Genomic DNA, 20,239 nt, shown 5'->3' with positions numbered 1-20,239 from the left:
TCATGCCCTGTTGAGCTTCCCATGGGCATTTTACAAGAAGAGTTTCAAGACTAGATAGGTCTTCTGTCTCATCCAGCGGAGCTCCTTTAACGATCTTATGAATTCTTAATCATAGAATCATAGAATCATAGAGTTGGAAGAGACCACAAGGGCCATCGAGTCCAACCCCCTGCCAAGCAGGAAACACCATCAGAGCACTCCTGACATATGGTTGTCAAGCCTCTGCTTAAAGACCTCCAAAGAAGGAGACTCCACCACACTCCTTGGCAGCAAATTCCACTGTCGAACAGCTCTTACTGTCAGGAAGTTCTTCCTAATGTTTAGGTGGAATCTTCTTTCTTGTAGTTTGGAACCATTGCTCCGTGTCCGCTTCTCTGGAGCAGCAGAAAACAACCTTTCTCCCTCCTCTATGTGACATCCTTTTATATATTTGAACATGGCTATCATATCACCCCTTAACCTCCTCTTCTCCAGGCTAAACATGCCCAGCTCCTTTAGCCGTTCCTCATAAGGCATCGTTTCCAGGCCTTTGACCATTTTGGTTGCCCTCCTCTGGACACGTTCCAGTTTGTCAGTGTCCTTCTTGAACTGTGGTGCCCAGAACTGGACACAGTACTCCAGGTGAGGTCTGACCAGAGCAGAATACAGTGGCACTATTACTTCCCTTGATCTAGATGCTATACTCCTATTGATGCAGCCCAGAATTGCATTGGCTTTGAATGAACTAATGAACTCAGTATTTTATATATTACCATTTTTAGATTATGTAAATGGTTTTTCAATGCATATTTTATACTATGAATAACATATGTAAATTTATATTAGGTAACATGGCTAGTATAACTGATATTATGGTTAATACAATTTGTATTACATATAATACATGCTATTCTTGTATTTAGACTGTTGTAACATAGTTTTTGATGCACTATGGGCACAATGGTTTTATGGAAAAAGCAATACAACGTATATAAACAAACCAACTATTCTACATGTGGGCCAAAATGGTGGCATTTATATAAACCTCTGCTTCTACTTAAGTTTCTTACATTTATGATCAAAGGTTCTCTCTGGACTGCCTTCTATCAGTCTGTTATTTTTCAGATCAGAAATGATTTCATAATAATAGTACTAGCATACGAGCCATTTGCAGATACAGATTTAAGAAAGTTTCTTCGTTCTTATTATAGCACATTTTTAATAGAAAATATTTCTATTAAAACACATCACTCTTGTTGACCCTGGATTTATATTACCATTATTGACATTAAGAGAACACAATGCCCTCCAGAACAGCAGGGATGCTAAACCATAGTGCAGAAACAATAAACAGTAGAATGGTAACATCCTGTCCTGCTATTAAAGGAAAGCATTAACAAAAATTACTGATGCTGTAGCAGCATTCACTCCTTTAGAAGGAAAACCTAAGGAGCTAACTACATATTTCTTGGCAGTCATCCACTGTTTTCCTCATAATACCACAGTGCTCTTTGGAATGCTAATATATCTGATGAAGTAGAAAATTCTTGTATTGAAGTCCTTGCATAATAAACTAGTGAATCTAGTCTGTGGCAAACCTTTTTTTTGTTCTTAGACAAAATTATACATTTGTGGGGAAAAGCCTATAACTACCCCACTTTTTTAAACATGAGATCAAAATGCAGAATGCGACAGATACACAGCCCCTTTGGGATTTGAATGAGCAATTGAGGGCAGGGATCTGCATGTGAAAAATATAAAGGAGAAATGGGATTGAAAGCTGGCTTTAAAATCCTCTTCTCTCTTCTCCCAATCCAAAGAACAGCAGAGGGTGACTTTAGCTTGCTGAACATACTACTTAATCACCACTCTAGTAAATGGTGCCATGCTACTATTGCACTTCTATACAGAACAAAAGGAGCAAACACAAGCCTTTCATACTTTGTATGTCAATGCTTTCCCACAGCATTCATGTGATACTGTAGAAATAGGATGAAATAATAAGCAGATATAATATAAACTACATAGGCACCAAGCGAAAACATTTCTCTTTAACCAGGCCTTTGGCTGATTATCATTCCATGTCCTTTCGAAGGGAGGTTATTGAATTGTTTTTGTTCTTACTTTTATTATGTATTTTGTGTTCTCATTTTGTATTTTGATGCTGTGAACTGTCCTGTGACAATAAACAATAATAATACAAAGCACAAAGAAAAGGTATGTGTTAAGTTGCTCAACTTTGGCTTACCATTACATGCATGAACCTCAGGCTCCTATATTCCCTCCACACACACCTTCCTCTGGCACAGCTGTGTGGAGATTGAAAGCCTCGCTTCTTTCTTCAGTTCTAAACCAAAGTTTAGGGTTATACCCCAAACCTAAATTAATCTTCACTATGTTGCTGTTTAGTCGTTTAGTCATGTCCGACTCTTTGTGACCCCATGGACCAGAGCACGCCAGGCACTTCTGTCTTCCACTGCCTCCTGCAGTTTGGTCAAACTCATGCTGGTAGCTTCGAGAACACTATCCAACCATCTCATCCTCTGCCGTCCCCTTCTCCTTGTGCCCTCCATCTTTCCCAATATCAGGGTCTTTTCCAGGGAGTCTTCTCTTCTCATGAGGTGGCCAAAGTATTGGAGCCTCAGCTTCACAATCTGTCCTTCCAGTGAGCACTCAAGGCTGATTTCCTTAAGAATGGATAGGTTTGATCTTCTTGCAGTCCATGGGACTCTCAAGAGTCTCCTCCAGCACCATAATTCAAAAGCATCAATTCTTCGGCGATCAGCATTCTTTATGGTCCAGCTTTCACTTCCATACATCACTACTGGGAAAACCATAGCTTTTACTATACGGACCTTTGTTGGCAAGGTGATGTCTCTACTTTTTAAGATGCTGTCTAGGTTTGTCATTGCTTTTCTCCCAAGAAGCAGGTGTCTTTTAATTTCATGGCTGCTGTCACCATCTGCAGTGATCATGGAGCCCAAGAAAGTAAAATCTCTCACTGCCTCCATTTCTTCTCCTTCTATTTGCCAGGAGGTGATGGGACCAGTGGCCATGATCTTCATTTTTTTGATATTGAGCTTCAGACCATATTTTGCGCTCTCCTCTTTCGCCCTTAATAAAAGGTTCTTTAATTCCTCCTCACTTTCTGCCATCAAGGTTGTGTCATCTGCGTATCTGAGGTTGTTGATATTTCTTCCGGCAATCTTAATTCCGGCTAGGGATTCATCCAGCCCAGCCTTTCGCATGATGAATTCTGCATAAAAGTTAAATAAGCAGGGAGACAATATACAGCCTTGCCGTACTCCTTTCCCAATTTTGAACCAATCAGTTGTTCCATATCCAGTTCTAACTGTAGCTTCTTGTCCCACATAGAGATTTCTCAGGAGACAGATGAGGTGATCAGGCACTCCCATTTCTTTAAGAACTTGCCATAGTTTGCTGTGGTTGACACAGTCGAAGGCTTTTGCATAGTCAATGAAGCAGAAGTAGATGTCTTTCTGGAACTCTCTAGCTTTCTCCATAATCCAGCGCATGTTTGCAATTTGGTCTCTGGTTCCTCTGCCTCTTCTAAATCCAGCTTGCACTTCTGGGAGTTCTCGATCCACATACTGCTTGAGCCTTCCTTGTAGAATTTTAAGCATAACCTTGCTAGCGTGTGAAATGAGTGCAATTGTGCGGTAGTTGGAGCATTCTGTGGCACTGCCCTTCTTTGGGATTGGGATGTAGACTGATTTTCTCCAATCCTCTGGCCACTGCTGAGTTTTCCAAACTTGCTGGCATATTGAGTGTAGCATCTTAACAGCATCATCTTTTACAATTTTAAATAGTTCAGCTGGAATACCATCACTTCCACTGGCCTTGTTATTTGCAGTGCTTTCTAAGGCCCATTTGACTTCACTCTCTAGGATGTCTGGCTCAAGGTCAGCAACCACACTACCTGGGGTGTATGAGCCATCCATATCCTTCTGGTATAATTCCTCTATGTATTCTTGCCACCTCTTCTTGATGTCTTCTGCTTCTGTTAGGTCCTTACCACTTTTGTCCTTTATTATGGTAATCTTTGTACGAAATGTTCCTTTCATATCTCCAATTTTCTTGAACAGATCTCTGGTTCTTCCCATTCTGTTGTTTTCCTCTATTTCTTTGCATTGCTCATTTAAGAAGGCCTTCGTGTCTCTCCTTGCTATTTTTTGGAAATCTGCATTCAATTTCCTGTATCTTTCACTATCTCCCTCGAATTTTGCTTGCCTTCTCTCCCCCGCTATTTGTAAGGCCTCGTTACATAGCTACTTTGCTTTCTTGCATTTCCTTTTCATTGGGATGGTTTTAGTTGCTGCCTCCTGTATAATGTTGCAAGCCTCCATCCATAGTTCTTCAGGCACTCTGTCCAGCAAATCTAAATCCTTAAACCTGTTCCTCACTTCCACTGTGTATTCATAAGGGATTTGATTTAGATTGTATCTTACCGGGCCAGTGGTTTTTCCTACTTTCTTCAGTTTAAGCTTGAATTTTGCTATAAGAAGCTGATGATCTGAGCCACAGTCAGCTCCAGGTCTTGTTTTTGCTGACTGTATTGAGCTTCTCCATCTTTGGCTGCAGAGAATATAATCAATCTGATTTCGATGCTGCCCATCTGGTGATGTCCTCGTGTAGAGTCGTCTCTTGTGTTGTTGGAAAAGCGTGTTTGTGATGACCAGCTTGTTCTCTTGACAGAACTCTATTAGCCTTTGCCCTGCTTCGTTTTGCTCTCCAAGGCCAAACTTGCCCGTTGTTCCTTTTCTCTCTTGATTCCCTACTTTAGCATTCCAATCCCCTATAATGAGAAGAACATCCTTCTTTGGTGTCGCTTCTATAAGGTGTTGTAAGTCTTCATAGAATTGGTCAATTTCAGTTTCTTCAGCACCAGTAGTTGGTGCATAAACTTGGATTACTGTGATGTTAAAAGGTCTGCCTTGGATTCGTGTCGAGATCATTCTATCATTTTTGAGATTGTATCCCAGTACAGCTTTCGACACTCTTTTGTTGACTATGAGGGCCACTCCATTTCTTTTGTGGGTTTCTTGTCCACAGTAGTAGATATGATGGTCATCCGAACTGAATTCGCCCATTCCCGTCCATTTTAGTTCACTGATGCCCAGGATGTCAATATTTATTCTTGCCATCTCATTTTTGACCACATTCAACTTACCCAGGTTCATGGTTCTTACATTCCAGGTTCCTATGCAATATTTTTCTTTACAGCACTGGACTTTCCTTTCGCTTCCAGGCATATCCGCAACTGAGCGTCCTTTCGGCTTTGGCCCAGCCGCTTCATCAGCTCTGGATCTACTTGTGAAGATTCTTCTCCCCTTCATGGATCACTGCCTTGCCGTGGCGTAGGGGCTTGAATAACTCAGAGAAGCTATGAACTATGCCGAGCAGGGCACCCAAAATGAACAGATCATAGTGGAGAGTTTTGACCAAACGTGATCCACCTGGAGGAGGAACCGGCAAGCCACTCCAGTATCCCTGCCAAGAAAACTCCATGGACAAAGACAACAGGCATATAAAAGTTATGACGCTGGAAGATGAGCCCCTCAGGTCAGAAGGCGTCCAACATGCTATTGAGGAAGAGCGGAGGACAAGTACAAGAATCTTCACTATAGTTTACTGAAATAAACCATGACTTGGAGACAGTTTGTTCTAGTAAATTACAGTTAAGAATAAACAGTTATATGTGATGCAATATTTGTTAAGAAGCTACATTATACTAACTCAGACCATTTTCCTGTTCTGCAAGTGCTAATTAAAACACAATTAGTTGTGTTTTTTTTTAATTCTCTGTGTTTTATAAAACAGTTAAGGCCAGGCAAGGCTATACAACTTTTTTTGGCAATGTTAGATAATATAATAACTTAAGGAGACTAATAAGGGACAATGCCACCACATGTGGAAAAAGTGTGCCTCTCATTGCACCTCCTCCATCATAGGGACTTCATAATACTATTTATATAATGTATCCTAACTGGCATCATATGTAATCAATATATTACACACTGTGCCCCAAGATACCATTAACAATAGCATAATTTTTAGCTATGGTTATAGCCACATATCTAGCTTTGAAAGAGCCCACTGCCAGTATTTGAGTTCCAAAACAAAAATGGTTAAGGACTTTAGTGATGGAATTAGTAGTATTATCATTATTTTATTTGTATACCACCCTTCATCTGAAGATCCCAGGGTAGTTCACAACTGAAAAATGCAAAATGAGAAAACAAAACACATAATGAAGCAGAAACAAACCAATAACCCCTACACACACACAAGCCATAGAATGTTTATCGGCCAAACGCCTGGTTGAAGAAAAAACATTTTCACGTGGTGCCTAAAGAAATGTGATGAAGGACCCCGGCAAGCCTCCCTTGGGAGAGAGTTCCACAAACAGCAGAAACACTTGTTCTTGTGTTGCCACCCTCCAGACCGCTCATGGAAGAGGCACATGAAGAAGGGCCTCAGCTGATGATTGCTGGATCTGAGTCAATTAATATGGAAGGCTTGTGGTGATTTTCTTGCAGTAGTATACCAACGGGGATTTCCTGCTTTATTAGTCTCCACCCTTGCATTTTTCATAATACTGAGGAACCCTTTCCTGCATTTATAAGGCGGGCATAAGTATATTCCCCAGGAATAGATGTTCTCAAAGCTTCACATTTTTATTGTGACTTAATTGCCTTCAATAAGTAAATGTTTTATTTTCCTTCTTAGCTGTGAAAATGAATATGAAAATGTATTCACAGCTATGAAATATATAAATAGTCTCATTCACACAGTTTATGTGGAAAATTTGCTCTTACACACTGACATTTATGGTGTTATCAAATACCTACTGCAGTCTTTAATCAAATATACTGCTATGGAAAATGACACAAAGTTCTCCCCACTCTTACTAGATAGACAGACATTTTCTGTGCAAATGAGCAAGACTTAAAAAAATCATTTATGAAATGTTTGTTTCAGATGCAAGTCATAGGAAAAATGTGTTTTACAGTTTTGTTTTTGTTTTCTTTGCTCTCAAACTTTAAATAGCTAGGTTCTGATAAAATGTCTTATGGAAATTTAATTTTTTGTATTGGCTGGATAGAAAATACAATTTCAGAGAGAGCTTCTTACATATGATATTGAACTGACATGCAAGAAATCCCATTAGGTTTACTTAATATAAAATTTTATAGACCTGCCTCAAATGACAACTAAATTAAACATAGTTTTTTGCTGTTCTTCTTGCATGCAAGAAAGCTGGATGGCCTTCAACTAAATACACAGAAAGGTCTTTTAAATATAGAGCTTAACACAGCATACACACATCCCAGAAAACTCCAAGACACAAAAACAAGGCTTATATGCCATGTGCAACTTGATTTCTACAAAGATATAAGTTTGTCAGGTAGCTCTGCAGAGTTTTGACAAACGTAGAAGCTGCGGTGGGATCTTCCTTACTCAGCTCGATAAGAGTGAACTTGTGTAAGGTACAAGTCAGGCACGTGACCAAGCATACCAGAATACAGACCAAGAGAGAAGGGGCTCTTCTCCAGCTTAGGACTCCTAACTTTAATGGTTGAAGCTGAAAAGTAGGATAGGTCCAATGGCATCTAGGCCATATGACATTATTCATGTTACAAGCAGATGCCTCTGTATTTCCATTTAGGTCAAGCAAAACCAACCCACTTCTCCCACTCAGAAACTAGATGTATCATTAGTTAAGGGTTGACCAGGCAAGGACAAAACTCCAGTTTCTTTGTAATTATATTAAGCCTATCCAATCCATGAGCTCTGTACAGTCTGCCCATTGCCAAAGGCCAATGTTTTGCAGCTCTGTTTCCTTCCTCAGCTGATGTGAGGTATGACGCCTGAACACTTATACAGTCCACAGTAGCTCCCTAGCTTATACCATAGCTTATATCGTAGTCTCAGAACACAGTTCAGGCCACAGAATCGCCAACACATTTACTGAAGAATGTCAGATTGACGTGATTGGCCCCAGGAGTGGTCTAACTTTGCTTTGCTACAAAAGCTATCCCTGATTTACAGGTAGTTGGGATGGAGAAAAAAGAAGGACAAGATTACTGGAGCATAGACAGAGTACAACTATGCATTTGCTTAACTAGAACTCAAAAAATGATTGATGAAACATTCCAGAGTGGCTAGTGGTTAGAAAATAAAGTTCCTATTGACCATTGGTCTGCCTAGACCAGACTTTCTCAACCTTAGGTCCTCAGATGTTCTTGAACAACAGCTCCCATAATCCCTGACAACTGGCCATGCTGGCTAGGAATGATGGGAGTTGTAGTCCAACAACATCTAGGGACCCAAGGTTGAGAAAGGTTGACCTAGACAGTATCGCCATCCTGACTGCTAGTGGTTCCCCAAGATCTCAAGCAGAGGTCATTCTAAGCCTGTTACCCTACTAAACAGAAATGTGGGAAATGAGTTTTGAAGCTCCCACATACAAACTTATAAGTTTTCACCTGGGAGTATGGCTAAAAGAATGATCAGTTCAAATTTCAGCATAGTTACAGACTCAGAGCCGGTGTGGTGTAGTGGTTAAGAGCGGTGGACTCGTAATCTGGTGAACCGGGTTTGATTCCCTGCTCCTCCACATGCAGCTGCTGGGTGACCTTGGGCCAGTCACACTTCTCTGAAGTCTCTCAGCCCCACTCACCTCACAGAGTGTTTGTTGTGGGGGAGGAAGGGAAAAGAGAATGTTAGCCGCTTTGAGACTCCTTCGGGTAATGATAAAGCGGGATATCAGATCCAAACTCTTCTTCTCAGTAAGTAGCCAAAGGAAACTACAAACTCCATTGTTTTAAGGGCAAAAGGGCATCACCCACAAACAAGAGGGAGGTATCAGCAGACATGGAAGAATTCCAAAGTTTGCAACTTTAGAGTGCGCACACAGTCCCATGCGGATTGAACATGCTTAGTCGGAACAGAATGCTTGCTAACCTGGGGGCAGGGGGGCGGGGCGCAACATGAACATTGGTAAAGAGAATGAAAAGACTTAGCTAGAACCTGGAACAGGAGCAATCCACAATGCAACATTTTCTAGCAGGTCCCGCTTGTTATATAAGTTTTGTACTTCAACTCATTACCATAATCATTTCACAAAAATACTTACGAGAACAGGTGGTAGTCTGCCACTCTAGACACTGCCCATATGGAAAGGAGATTATGTAGGCATTTGAATCAACACATCGCTTTGTGCTGCTACACCACATGCACTCCATGCCACTGCTTGTGCAGTTTGAACACGTCGTCCTTAAGGAACACGGCTTTTTGCAGGGCCTTGCATTTTGATTTGGACTAACTGAAGGAGAAAGAAAGTGAAAGTAGAATTTCAGTATTTTTCCCAAACTCATGTTATATGAGTATATATGATACTATACAAATATTTTTCCTTTGCTTTATTCAGGAATGCTTTCACTTTGCTACATGTAGGGTCTTGCTCTTTGTGTTTTGTTTAGGGTTTTTCGGCTGCATTTATAATAATGCACACTTCTACAATCAAAGCTTGGGCTTCATTTTTTTCAAGGAAAAATATAATATACAAGCCATTATCCTTTTCTTCAGTTATTAGTATATGGGACATAGTAAGCCATACACATATTGTAAACCTTGACTGTGTATACTTGAATAGGTACAGTGAGGCATGACCTTTTGGTTCTACTGCATTTGTTAAATAGTGCATAAGCAATAGCTATTTACTTCACTGGTGATACATTCTCCCTTAAACAGTGTGCATTTTGTCTAAAAGTATGATTTGTCAAGTGAACATCTGCCCCCTGCTGTATATATTTGCAGTCGCTAAAAATTCAAAAACAAGAGAAACATTTTTTTAAACATAAAAGAGAATATTTTTCAGCACAGGATGCATTCTGTCTCGCTTGGAATCATGCATTTCTCAGGAAACTGAATCAACTAGTTATATAAAACAGAGAGGTAGAAATGTACTATATATATATATATGTTTTGCTGTCAAACAACTGAAGTATGAGAACAGAGGAATTCCCAATTACATACTGCCCACAGAAGCATACCTTTTATTATTAATGCACAGCAGTCTATATCCTTAACCACCTGATGAATTACCTAATGTTTTATACATGACAAACATTATTCCAGTTTTCTGGAAGGCAACATTCCAAAATAAAAAGAGAAAGGATCTTGCAAATTGTTCCACTGTTTTGAAATTTGAGTTTATTAGCAATTGCTTTATAATAAAACTAAGAAAGGCAGCAAAGATTCTCAAAAGAGCATAAAATTTGCAATAGAAGAAAAATTGGCAACTGCAAAGAGTTCTATGCTTCAAAAAGCATCTAACATCCACACTTAAATTGTAGTTCCTGTCTTTTTATAGGAAAAAAACCAAGATCACAGCATCTATGCATCTATTGTTCCAAAATGCAGACAGTTATATCCAGAGAATCAATATCATGAAACAAAAAATGCAGTAACTTTGATAGCTTCATCATTTTCGGTAGTACAAATGTGTGCATAAGTAAGCAAACAATTTGTAGAATTCATGTTTTATTTATGATATTTAGTAGTTTCCATGAAAAGCTCCTTCTTTATATGTGAGAGCATAGGAAAGAAAATTATGTAAATCATCCAATTGTGTTGCTTTAAACTTCAATTTTTTTATAGTACTAATTTAACAACAAACTATTCCTAATGGACTCACACAATCACCTGTAACCATGCTGAATTTAGGGTTTGATAGCATAAAATACATATGGCTGTTTACCATCATGGTTTTACATGTCAATCACATTCAAATCTAGTGCATAGAGAACATGTTCCTATGATGTTTCCCTTTATAGGATATATTTATGCCAAACAACTGTGGCTCCTCATTCCCAAAACAGAAGAGTTGATCTATTTCTGTTTGATCTTCTCTATTCTACAGCATCATACCTCCATCTAATGACTGTAGAGAGGCTCAGTCCTTTCTACCAAGCTTCAAAAAAAATCTTTACAATAGATTTATCCAAAAGCCACTTTTCAATATTGCAAAAGAAATCTAAATATAGCAACCCTAGTTATATGAAACTCTGTTCATATACTCATGGAGCTGGTGTAACAGCTGCAGTAAAATTAGCTGTTCTAAAAGTGTTCAAGAGATGAATTTTATCCCTCAAGAGAAAGAACGTTCAATGTTTGCAGGTAGTGTAAGTGAAGTGATATGGAAAACTGCCTTATTTCTGCCATATCTATCCATTAAAAACATTTTTAGAGTTAACTAACAACTTACACTGCCAAGGTATCTCACTATAAGACTTTCCACTGCATTTTAAAAAAAATTATTTATTTATTTTTTGGTTAAAAGATGAAACATAATTCACTTAAACTTATTTGTGGTAAGGTTAATAAACTTAAAATGAATATTCTGCTATGGATAATATATGTGTTACAAGACATCTTTTATGTATTCCCCAACTATTTTCAAAAGATTAGTAGGTATTTTGGAAATTATTTGGGATAATCCTCCTCCTTACTTCTCACTTAATAAAATTCAGCTGCCAGTATTGGAAGGAGGATTAAATTTTCCAGACATTAATTTATTCCATAAAGCATACATTTTAGCATGCACTAAAACTAAACTCATGACTGCTGTTTCTAAATGCTTACTGGAACTTTGAAAAGCACATGTTCAGAAACTCAGAAAGTATGGATTAGGGAATTAGAATGTGCTATGCAAAGTGAAAAATGGAAAAGTGCTTTCAAATCTATATGAAACGTTTCTCTGGATTGAGAGACTCCCCATTCTCAGAGGAAGAAGCTATGGATTCAAAGACTATCTCAGACTAGGAGGAGACTGTTCTCTCTGAACCAACCTTTCTTCCAACATTCATTATGCACATACCGTACTAAAGAAAACATGCTGGAGCAAATTGTTCGAAAAAGAATATTTGCAATATGGTAAGCTCTCTTACCAACAGGTTTCTCACATACGAGGCCATCGACCATAGCCGTACATGGATTTGCTTTCAGACCAGCAACCTCTGCCCTTTCAAGATAGGCACAGAATCCAGAGTCATTTGGTTCTCCAGGAAGCCACTGCAATGTTGTGTTCGTAAAGGGAGACATATCATCCCATCCCCAATAGGAGATGTTGATCTTCCGTAGCCCAACCCAGGGTGATATTTTCTGTGAAGGATGAAAAGGAGAATCACATGAATCAGTAGCATTGCTTTCTCTCCTCAGCCCTCTCATCAATTCTTTTGTATTGTTTCAAATACATTCGTGGTGGTTTCTTCAACATTTGTGCATATGTGGAACATATTTTATCCTGTGTATTAGGTCTTCCTAAAAAATGCTGCAGTGTATAAAGCGTCTATTCTCTTAAAGTGAACTCTGCTCTAAACCCAAGATTAAACTCTTCATTCCACTTTCACAAAGTCTCAGATATACAGTATATGTGCCTTCCATTTGTAAGATTACATAGAACGAGTACAAGGACAAAGCATTCCACTTAGATAAGCAAGGGAGGTTCCACTAGGCAAGATGGAAGGCCAATGCCTAAACCTCACAGTCCCATGACTTCTAGTTGCTAAAACAAATATGGCTACACAGAACACCAGGACATTAGTGGTCCAGATTGTACACACAAGAACATGGGGAACAAGTACTGCCTCCACACTGGTAAGAATGTTCCGAAGAGAAAGGAGAGCACAGGCCACCAGGCCCCGGATGTTGAACCATTTGTTCATTGTTGTTGTGTTGGCTAAATTATCTGCTCTGCTGTATCCTTCTTTGAAGGGGCATAATTGGAGGATAAGAATAAGATTAAAGAAGCTGAACAAATATTGCAATGCAACACGATCCACTGTAAATAAGTGTCTCTTGATAAAACCCTATCTTCCAGTATACACTCTCTAGTAAAGAATGTAGGGTGACATGAATCACATAACCATATATTCAGAATGTGTATGAGAGGAGCTAGGTTGAGCCTTGTGAACTGTTCAGTCATGATCCTTGTCTTTAGGCTGAACTAGGTGTAGGAAACCCTTCGCCCTCCAGATGTTGCGGAACTAGAACTCATTATCATTCCTGGCCACTGGCCATGCCTGATAGCACTCACATAAGTTGTAGTTCAGCAACATCAGGAGGGCTGAAAGGTTCTCCACTTCTTGTTTAGGCAGCCCCTGAAAGTCTTTTCATTCCACAAGGCTTTTCATATATAACTTTTATACTGGCTTTTAATTCAACACTTTGTTGTAAAGGTAAAGGGACCCCTGACCATTAGGTCCAGTCGTGACCGACTCCAGGGTTGCGGTGCTCATCTCGCTTTATTGGCTGAGGGAGCCGGTGTACAGCTTCCGGGTCATGTGGCCAGCATGACTAAGCCACTTCTGGCGAACCAGAGCAGCGCACAGAAACACCGTTTACTTTCCCGACGGAGCGGTACCTTTTTATCTACTTGCACTTTGACGTGCTTTCGAACTGCTAGGTTGGCAGGAGCAGGGACCAAGCAACGGGAGCTCACCCCGTTGTGGGGATTTGAACCGCTGACCTTCTGATTGGCAAGTCCTAGGCTCTGTGGTTTAACCCGCAGTGCTACCCGCGTCCCAACACTTTGTTGTATATACTATCTATTTAGCTGAAACTCATTCTGGAGATGAGATAATTACCTTGCTTCTCTACAGGTAGACATGCAGAACTCACAGAGGCAAGGCCAGTCCCTCAACTGGTATTTGCCATACAAACACTAGCACTCAATGGATAAGCAGCTGTAATGCACTGATGTTGCTTCAACCTACTCTGCCCCTAACAGTCTTCAGTCAAATCCTGGCATGGATCAGTTTCTTGGTCTTTATTGTTGTTTTGAATCTAGGGAGTGCCTCTCCTTTAAATACGCATACAAAATTCATCCTTAAGGTAAAGGGACCCCTGACCATTAGGTCCCGTCATGGCCGACTCAGGTTGCGGCGCTCATCTTGCTTTATTGGCCGAGGGAGCTGGTGTACAGCTTCAGGGTCATGTGGCCAGCATGACTAAGCCGCTTCTGGCGAATCAGAGCAGCGAACCTAGGCTCTGTGGTTTAACCCACAGCACCACCTGCGTCCCTAGATCACAACTTTGGAAGGATGGAGAAAATGAGGGGTAGTCTGGAGTATGAGCATGATAACCTGAGTATGGTAACCTCCAAGGTTATCACATGCAGATGAGGGAGGAAATGAAGTAAGTGGTGTCAGCCCTGTAGATCTGACATTACTACTTTGCTGAGAGGTGGTTTCCAATTCTATGGATGAGAGGCTGCTTGAGTGAATGACATTAGGGGTATGCAGAAGACACAGTGCAGTTACATAAATTTTATAAATAATAATAATCCAAGCATTTATTCTTTCCTAAATAAAAACATCATTCAGTCAGACATGCATTTATATTCTTATTTTCAAATAGTTTATATTAATCAAAAAAACTTTTATTTTACAAAAATCATTGCTTTAAATATGAAAAGGTTTTAAGACTCAAACAAGCACAAATATTTCAGATTAGCAGACATTTCTCAGCTGTTCTGCCTACATTTGTGAACCTTACTAAAGTATCTGTAACAAAGAAGTCATCTGAAATGAAATCGTATGTCCTAAATCATTATGATTCGAGCCTGAAAGAGCAGGCATATGAAGGGAAATCAAGGGAAATCTCAGCAAGCTTCTCTGGCAACTGATAGCACATTCAAAATGACTTACACACAATAAATGGAATGGGACGGATAGAGAGATAGGAATGAAAGAGAAATTACTTTTTTGGAGGGGGGGGAACAGAAGCGAGATAAAGCATAAATCACTGTAACATTTCATTAGAAGTTTTTGATAAGTAAATAATCATTTGACCCAAAATACCTCCTTAAAGTGCATGGATTTGTCTACCTGTAGTGTATACTGCAAGTGACTTATCTCAAATTTATATAGCTTAGGTGTCTCAACACATAATTCATTTGAATAAAGGTATGTTTGGTACGGTGTCACCTTCAGAAATTTCAGAAAATGAAAACAACCATTTCTCCAGTTACCAAACTTGTCAAAATGACAGGCTGTCATCAGCGGTATTCTCAGATTCATGAAGCTTCTTTTACCATTTCATCTAGAGATGTGTGTCTGTATATATGTGTGTGAGCATATGTGTGTGCAAACCTACATTAAGGCAGGTCAAAACAAAACTGCCCACAAATCTTGCCACTGCATTCTTAGGTGCTGAACTTCGGGAACTACTCTGCTTGCTTTCAGAAGAAGATACAATGGATCAGAAGGAGAGTGCTAGGAGCTGCCAGATCTGTGTGAACCTCCCCCATGTGTTAAAACTCTGGATCCTTCTGAGAAAAGGAAAGGTGCTTGTTTCCAATTCTAGCTAAGCCATGCTCAAGCAACACATCTGAGCTCTGGTGTCTTCCTAAATCATTGGTTATTCTATGGTCCTCACTTCTGAACTGCTTTGCAAACCTGTGTGCAGGTTAGCCCTTTGATCTGGTGTTTTCTTTGTTCCAGCTTGTTAACTGGTCCCATCAACAGGCATTTCCTTAGAGTGGGCACTTGTGCATTGCCAATAAAGAGGGAATGTGTAACACAAAAAGCTCAAAATGAAAGCAAATTATTTGCATAAAATTTGGATATGCTCATTTATATGAAGAGATATACATTTAGAAATAATTACTATCCCAAGAGATCCTGTAGGCAGAATTACCACCGTGTGCACTACAGCAAATGCTTCTAAAATGTACTGTATTTTTCCGTGTATAAGACGAGGTTTTTTTTACTTTAAAATTATGTAAAAAAAACTGGGGCCGTCTTATACATGGATAGTGCATAGGGTGGACTTGGGGGCGTGTTATACACGGAAAAATACAGTATATGGGTTTCATCAATTTAATTAACAAAACCAATCATTAACCTACTTTTATTCATTCATTCATTCATTCATTTCATTTATAGCCGCTTGATTGTAAAAAATAAATAAATTCTTAGAGCAGTTTACAAAAACATTTGCATATATGCACTTATGAATTAGACACTCGGGTTACCTGGAGGGTATATTTCTGTATTTCATCCAAAACGAACTCAACTTCTTTTGAGGTTGTTAATGAAGCAAGGATGCCATGTAAGCCATAGCAGTAAAGTCTTGCGTTGTCATAGTTTTCACGACTAGAGTTTATACGAAGGCAGGCATCTCCAACATGATTCCATCCTTCTCCACACAGATGAGCTAGTAAAGAGTTACACAAGCTTAAAGTAGTTGTGAAAGAAAAAAACATCACATTTAGAACTAGGCTTTAGAATTATCTTTTCAGAACACAGTTCACCTAAAAGGCACATCACCTACATATTCAGCTAGAACCGTGGTTCCCAACGTGGGGCACAAGCCCCACAGGGGGGGCAATTTGATTTTTAAGGGGGGCAATTCGAGAATGAGTTATTAACAGTTAATGGCCTTTTAGGCTTCCTCCATGTGAACAGGAGTTCACTTTTTGAATAATAATAATAATAACAATAATAATATGTCACAAGGGGGGGGATCAGGATTTTAGAGATGCTTGGTGGGGCGTGACCAAAAAAAAGGTTGGGAACCACTGAGCTGGAACCAGGGTATGACTTCCATGGATGGAAGGGCTCCTTCTGTTCACAGAAGCAACCAAGATCCAGCAGAGGCTCCCTGCTCAAGGAGGAAGGTAGGGGATTTTTTACCATTCTCCCTTCCTGCATCACTCCTCACGCTCCCCCAGGTGATCCCCCAAAAAAACTTTCTTGAGCACAGGGATCTGCGGGAGGAAGATTCAACAAAAAGCACCTCCTCCCCTATACACTTCCTCCAGAGTAAAACAGAAGGTCATGGCAACAAATGCTTTACATTAGAATAGCCAACAAAACTAGCATTTTCAATTGGTGAAGTAAAAGTACAATAATAGGAGCACTGTGTGATATACAATGGGTTACTGCCAAATCTCAGGAAAATAAGGTTTGTGATTTGTGCAAGATTATTTGCAATACTACGCTTTGCATCAACATGAAGGTGGCATGTGGATACCATAGAAAACTATACAGAAATAACATATTATCTAGAAGAACACAGCTAAACTTGTGCCTATTCCTTGTCATTTTGGATGGATTACACCCAGTAGTCAAGGCTATAGTTCTCTGTGTTGAATTTTGAAAAGTCTGCATTCCTAACACGGATCTGAAATTTCTTCCCCTTTTACCCAATAATGCTTTAAAAATTATTTTCAAACACATTATTTCCCCTTTACCTGGTAATGCTTGGCATTCTTGCTGTCGTTGGTCCCACTGGCAGTTGAGGTTTAGTGAACAACTTTTACAGCTTGTCAGCTTATTACAGATCTGTTCATTTCTTACATGACATTTGGTGTAGTTTTTCACAGACTAGAATATAAGCACACATACATACCATGTCAATTCTCAGAATGCAGAAAGCTTAAAAATTCTGAAGGAACTGACTGACCTAAATATACGAGTAATAGGAAGGTAAATGTTAATAGAGTTAAAGTCATGGCACTTACCCATAATAATGTAAATAATACATTGCAACCATTTTCTAAATTTTAAAATTCATCATTTAAAAATAATCCTGAAAAAATAATTAAACAATAAAGTCTAATATTAATGAAAACAAGCTTTTAAAAGACTGCTTTTAAGAATCTGGCAACTGTCATTCAGTTGTTTAGAAACAGCACAGACTAATAATTACTTCATAAATAAATGTTAGATGCCTGTTTCTTGGGCTAGTGAACTTGTTTTTTTCCCGACGGTTAGGGTCATGTGGACAGAGTGCTCAATTAGCATTGGGAATGCCTGAGTTGAAGGACGTACATAGTCATAATTCATTTGGTGGTCTAAAGTATTACCATCAAACCAGCATAACTATGAACCATCCACTTCTGTTTTGGCTAATTAATGAGCTGATTTCTACTGAAACTGCTTGGAAACACTTCAGAGGCATTGTCACCTGATGTCATTATGACATCAGGTGACTGACAGGTGGACAGCCCCAACGTTGGCTCATGCAGCTTGTGGAGATAAAGATAATGATATTGGTCCTGCTTTAGCACATAACACAACTGCTATTTTCTTTCAATTTCTGTATAAAAAATGTCAAGATCTACATGTGCATTTTCAGAAGAAGTAAACCCTATACAAAACTGGAGTGGAGTCACTAAGGCGGTCTGATGATGTCTTGTATGTCTCCTTCCAGGAACTCCTGCAGCCCAGCTGGTGCCAAATGTATTGCTTTCCTTTCCTTTGGACCACCTCAGCAAGGGTGGGGGTGGGGCTTGCCATCTGGGCGGGCCCAGATGTAGGTGGCCGCAGTTACAAGTTAGAAGATCAGTCTGATTGATGTAAGGTCCAAGTGCTACAGGTTGCCTTCGGCAGTGGGAGAGATCATCGTGTCTCACTGGTCAGCTACTGACCATCTTAAGCCAGGCTGCATCCATGGCAGTGACCAGAGGAGGAATGACCATTGGGAAGGATGCAGAGAGAAGAAATGGCATAGTGCATCTGCACAACCAGACAACTTCATCTACCCAGCTGCAACAAAACATACCTCTCCCATACTCTCTCTACTGCCACAGCAGGCATTGTAACCTTCCAACTATTTGACTTCACCCTGAAAGGCACATTCCTCCATTTTTCCTGAGACAGATGGATGACAACAACAACAACAATGGAGGCATATGGGGATTGTTGCTACATGTATTTTCAGAAAATGAAAAATAAAGTTATGGAATAGAAGAACAAAAGAAAGCATAGGCCTCCAGTTCCAAGTAATGTAATGGACACACATCAAATTTTACCTGGGTGCTCCCTTCACACTTAATTAGAGCTTAGTTTATTCTGTGCTCAGGCATCCATGCTAGAACATAAAATGTAAAGTGAGAGTTAGCCTTAAGAAGAAAGCAACAAAAAATGAGGAGAGTTTAGAATGTATGACATCTGGGGAAAAGCTGAAAGGAATGAAGCATGCTGTGTACAGAGAAAAACAGATTAAGGGGGGAACATGATAGGGGTTTTTGAAGGAAAAAACCCAGCTGCCGTAACATATGTACAACGGAAACAGTGATGTTTCCTTCTGTGGGGGAGAACAGATAAGTGTTTGTGGAGGAAGGAATGAAGTGTAGGAAATCTTGACGTTGCAATATTTTGAATTAAGTGACCTGTGCCATCTTTTTCTTTGGCCAATTAAAAGCACATAGATTATTAAATAAAATTATTTAATGGACAAAGCAATTGCCTGTATAGCAGTAGTACAGTGTTGGTACTAATATTGAGAATTAGGAACGCTGTCCTTTTTAAATACTACATTCATTTTTAAAAATACCAGTTGTAGACAAGATCATATTGAACCATGTGGAATACACCATGAAATACAAATTATTTTTCAGGTATTGAAGAAAGGTATTACAAGGTGTTTAGATATAAACACAGAAACACAACCATGTTCTGTTATAAGAACTCTACAGAGCTATGTGCATAACCAATTAGCTAGAGTAAAATATGCAAAGCGACAGAAGGTAAGCCTGTAAAAAATGCACAGATGAATTTCAGAAGACCTTTTTATACCTATTTGCATTTAGTTTGGCTCAGCCATTATACATTATTGACAATGCTGCCTGTGAGGTACATTACAATGAATTTTAAATTGCAAGTAAGCACCATCTGCTCACTTAACACTGTCCTCACCTAATATTCCTTGTTAACATGTCATTATCGCAATGTCAAAATCCTGAAAAGTTCAGGCTGCTTTCGAAAATGAACCCATATGGTAGTAAGTAGCATTGAGGGTAAAAAAGAAAAGCTTGGGGGGGGAGTATTCTTACTGGTTTCACAGTATGGTTTTCTGACTATAGATAACCAAAGGCTATTTAACAATGTTTGACTTTAAAAAGAACTACTAATAACTACTGTCTGTATTCTCCGTAGTCACCTGCTTCCAAGCTTTATTTCCTTTAAATCCAATTTACACATTCATTTCTGGACAAATCTCAGTAACCTAGTGTAAATGCAAATCCAATAGGTGGTTCTTGTTAACACTAAGGTCTTAGTTGGAGCTAACATCTGTTGCACAAGTTTTATTATAGGTGTAAGTGTAAAAATACATAAATAGAAGGGTATGAATAAACAGACTAATTTCCAACTGTCATATTTTCTTACACAGTGGGAGGATATATTCCAGGAAGTCCCACTATCTTCCTGAGTGGGATGTTGTT

General features: G+C 39.4%; 1 protein-coding gene across 3 annotated transcripts in view; it reads right to left on the bottom strand.

The window, feature by feature from the left end:
- The window catches only part of ATRNL1 (attractin like 1), a 503,181-nt gene that overhangs the window by 363,999 nt on the left and 118,943 nt on the right, over positions 1-20,239 (bottom strand). For all 3 annotated transcript variants that reach the window (XM_083616673.1, XM_083616675.1, XM_083616674.1), the window contains 4 exons: positions 17,264-17,396; positions 16,043-16,224; positions 11,955-12,168; positions 9,140-9,328 (listed from right to left, as the gene is read on the bottom strand). In XM_083616673.1, the coding sequence (XP_083472799.1) occupies positions 9,140-9,328; positions 11,955-12,168; positions 16,043-16,224; positions 17,264-17,396 (718 nt within the window). The remainder of the gene's footprint in view (positions 1-9,139; positions 9,329-11,954; positions 12,169-16,042; positions 16,225-17,263; positions 17,397-20,239) is intronic.

This window comes from Podarcis filfolensis (genome assembly GCF_964270895.1).
Source record: "Podarcis filfolensis genome assembly, chromosome: 5".
In the NCBI taxonomy this organism is placed as follows: Eukaryota; Metazoa; Chordata; class Lepidosauria; order Squamata; family Lacertidae; genus Podarcis; species Podarcis filfolensis.
This window is presented reverse-complemented; position numbering and strand designations above follow the sequence as displayed.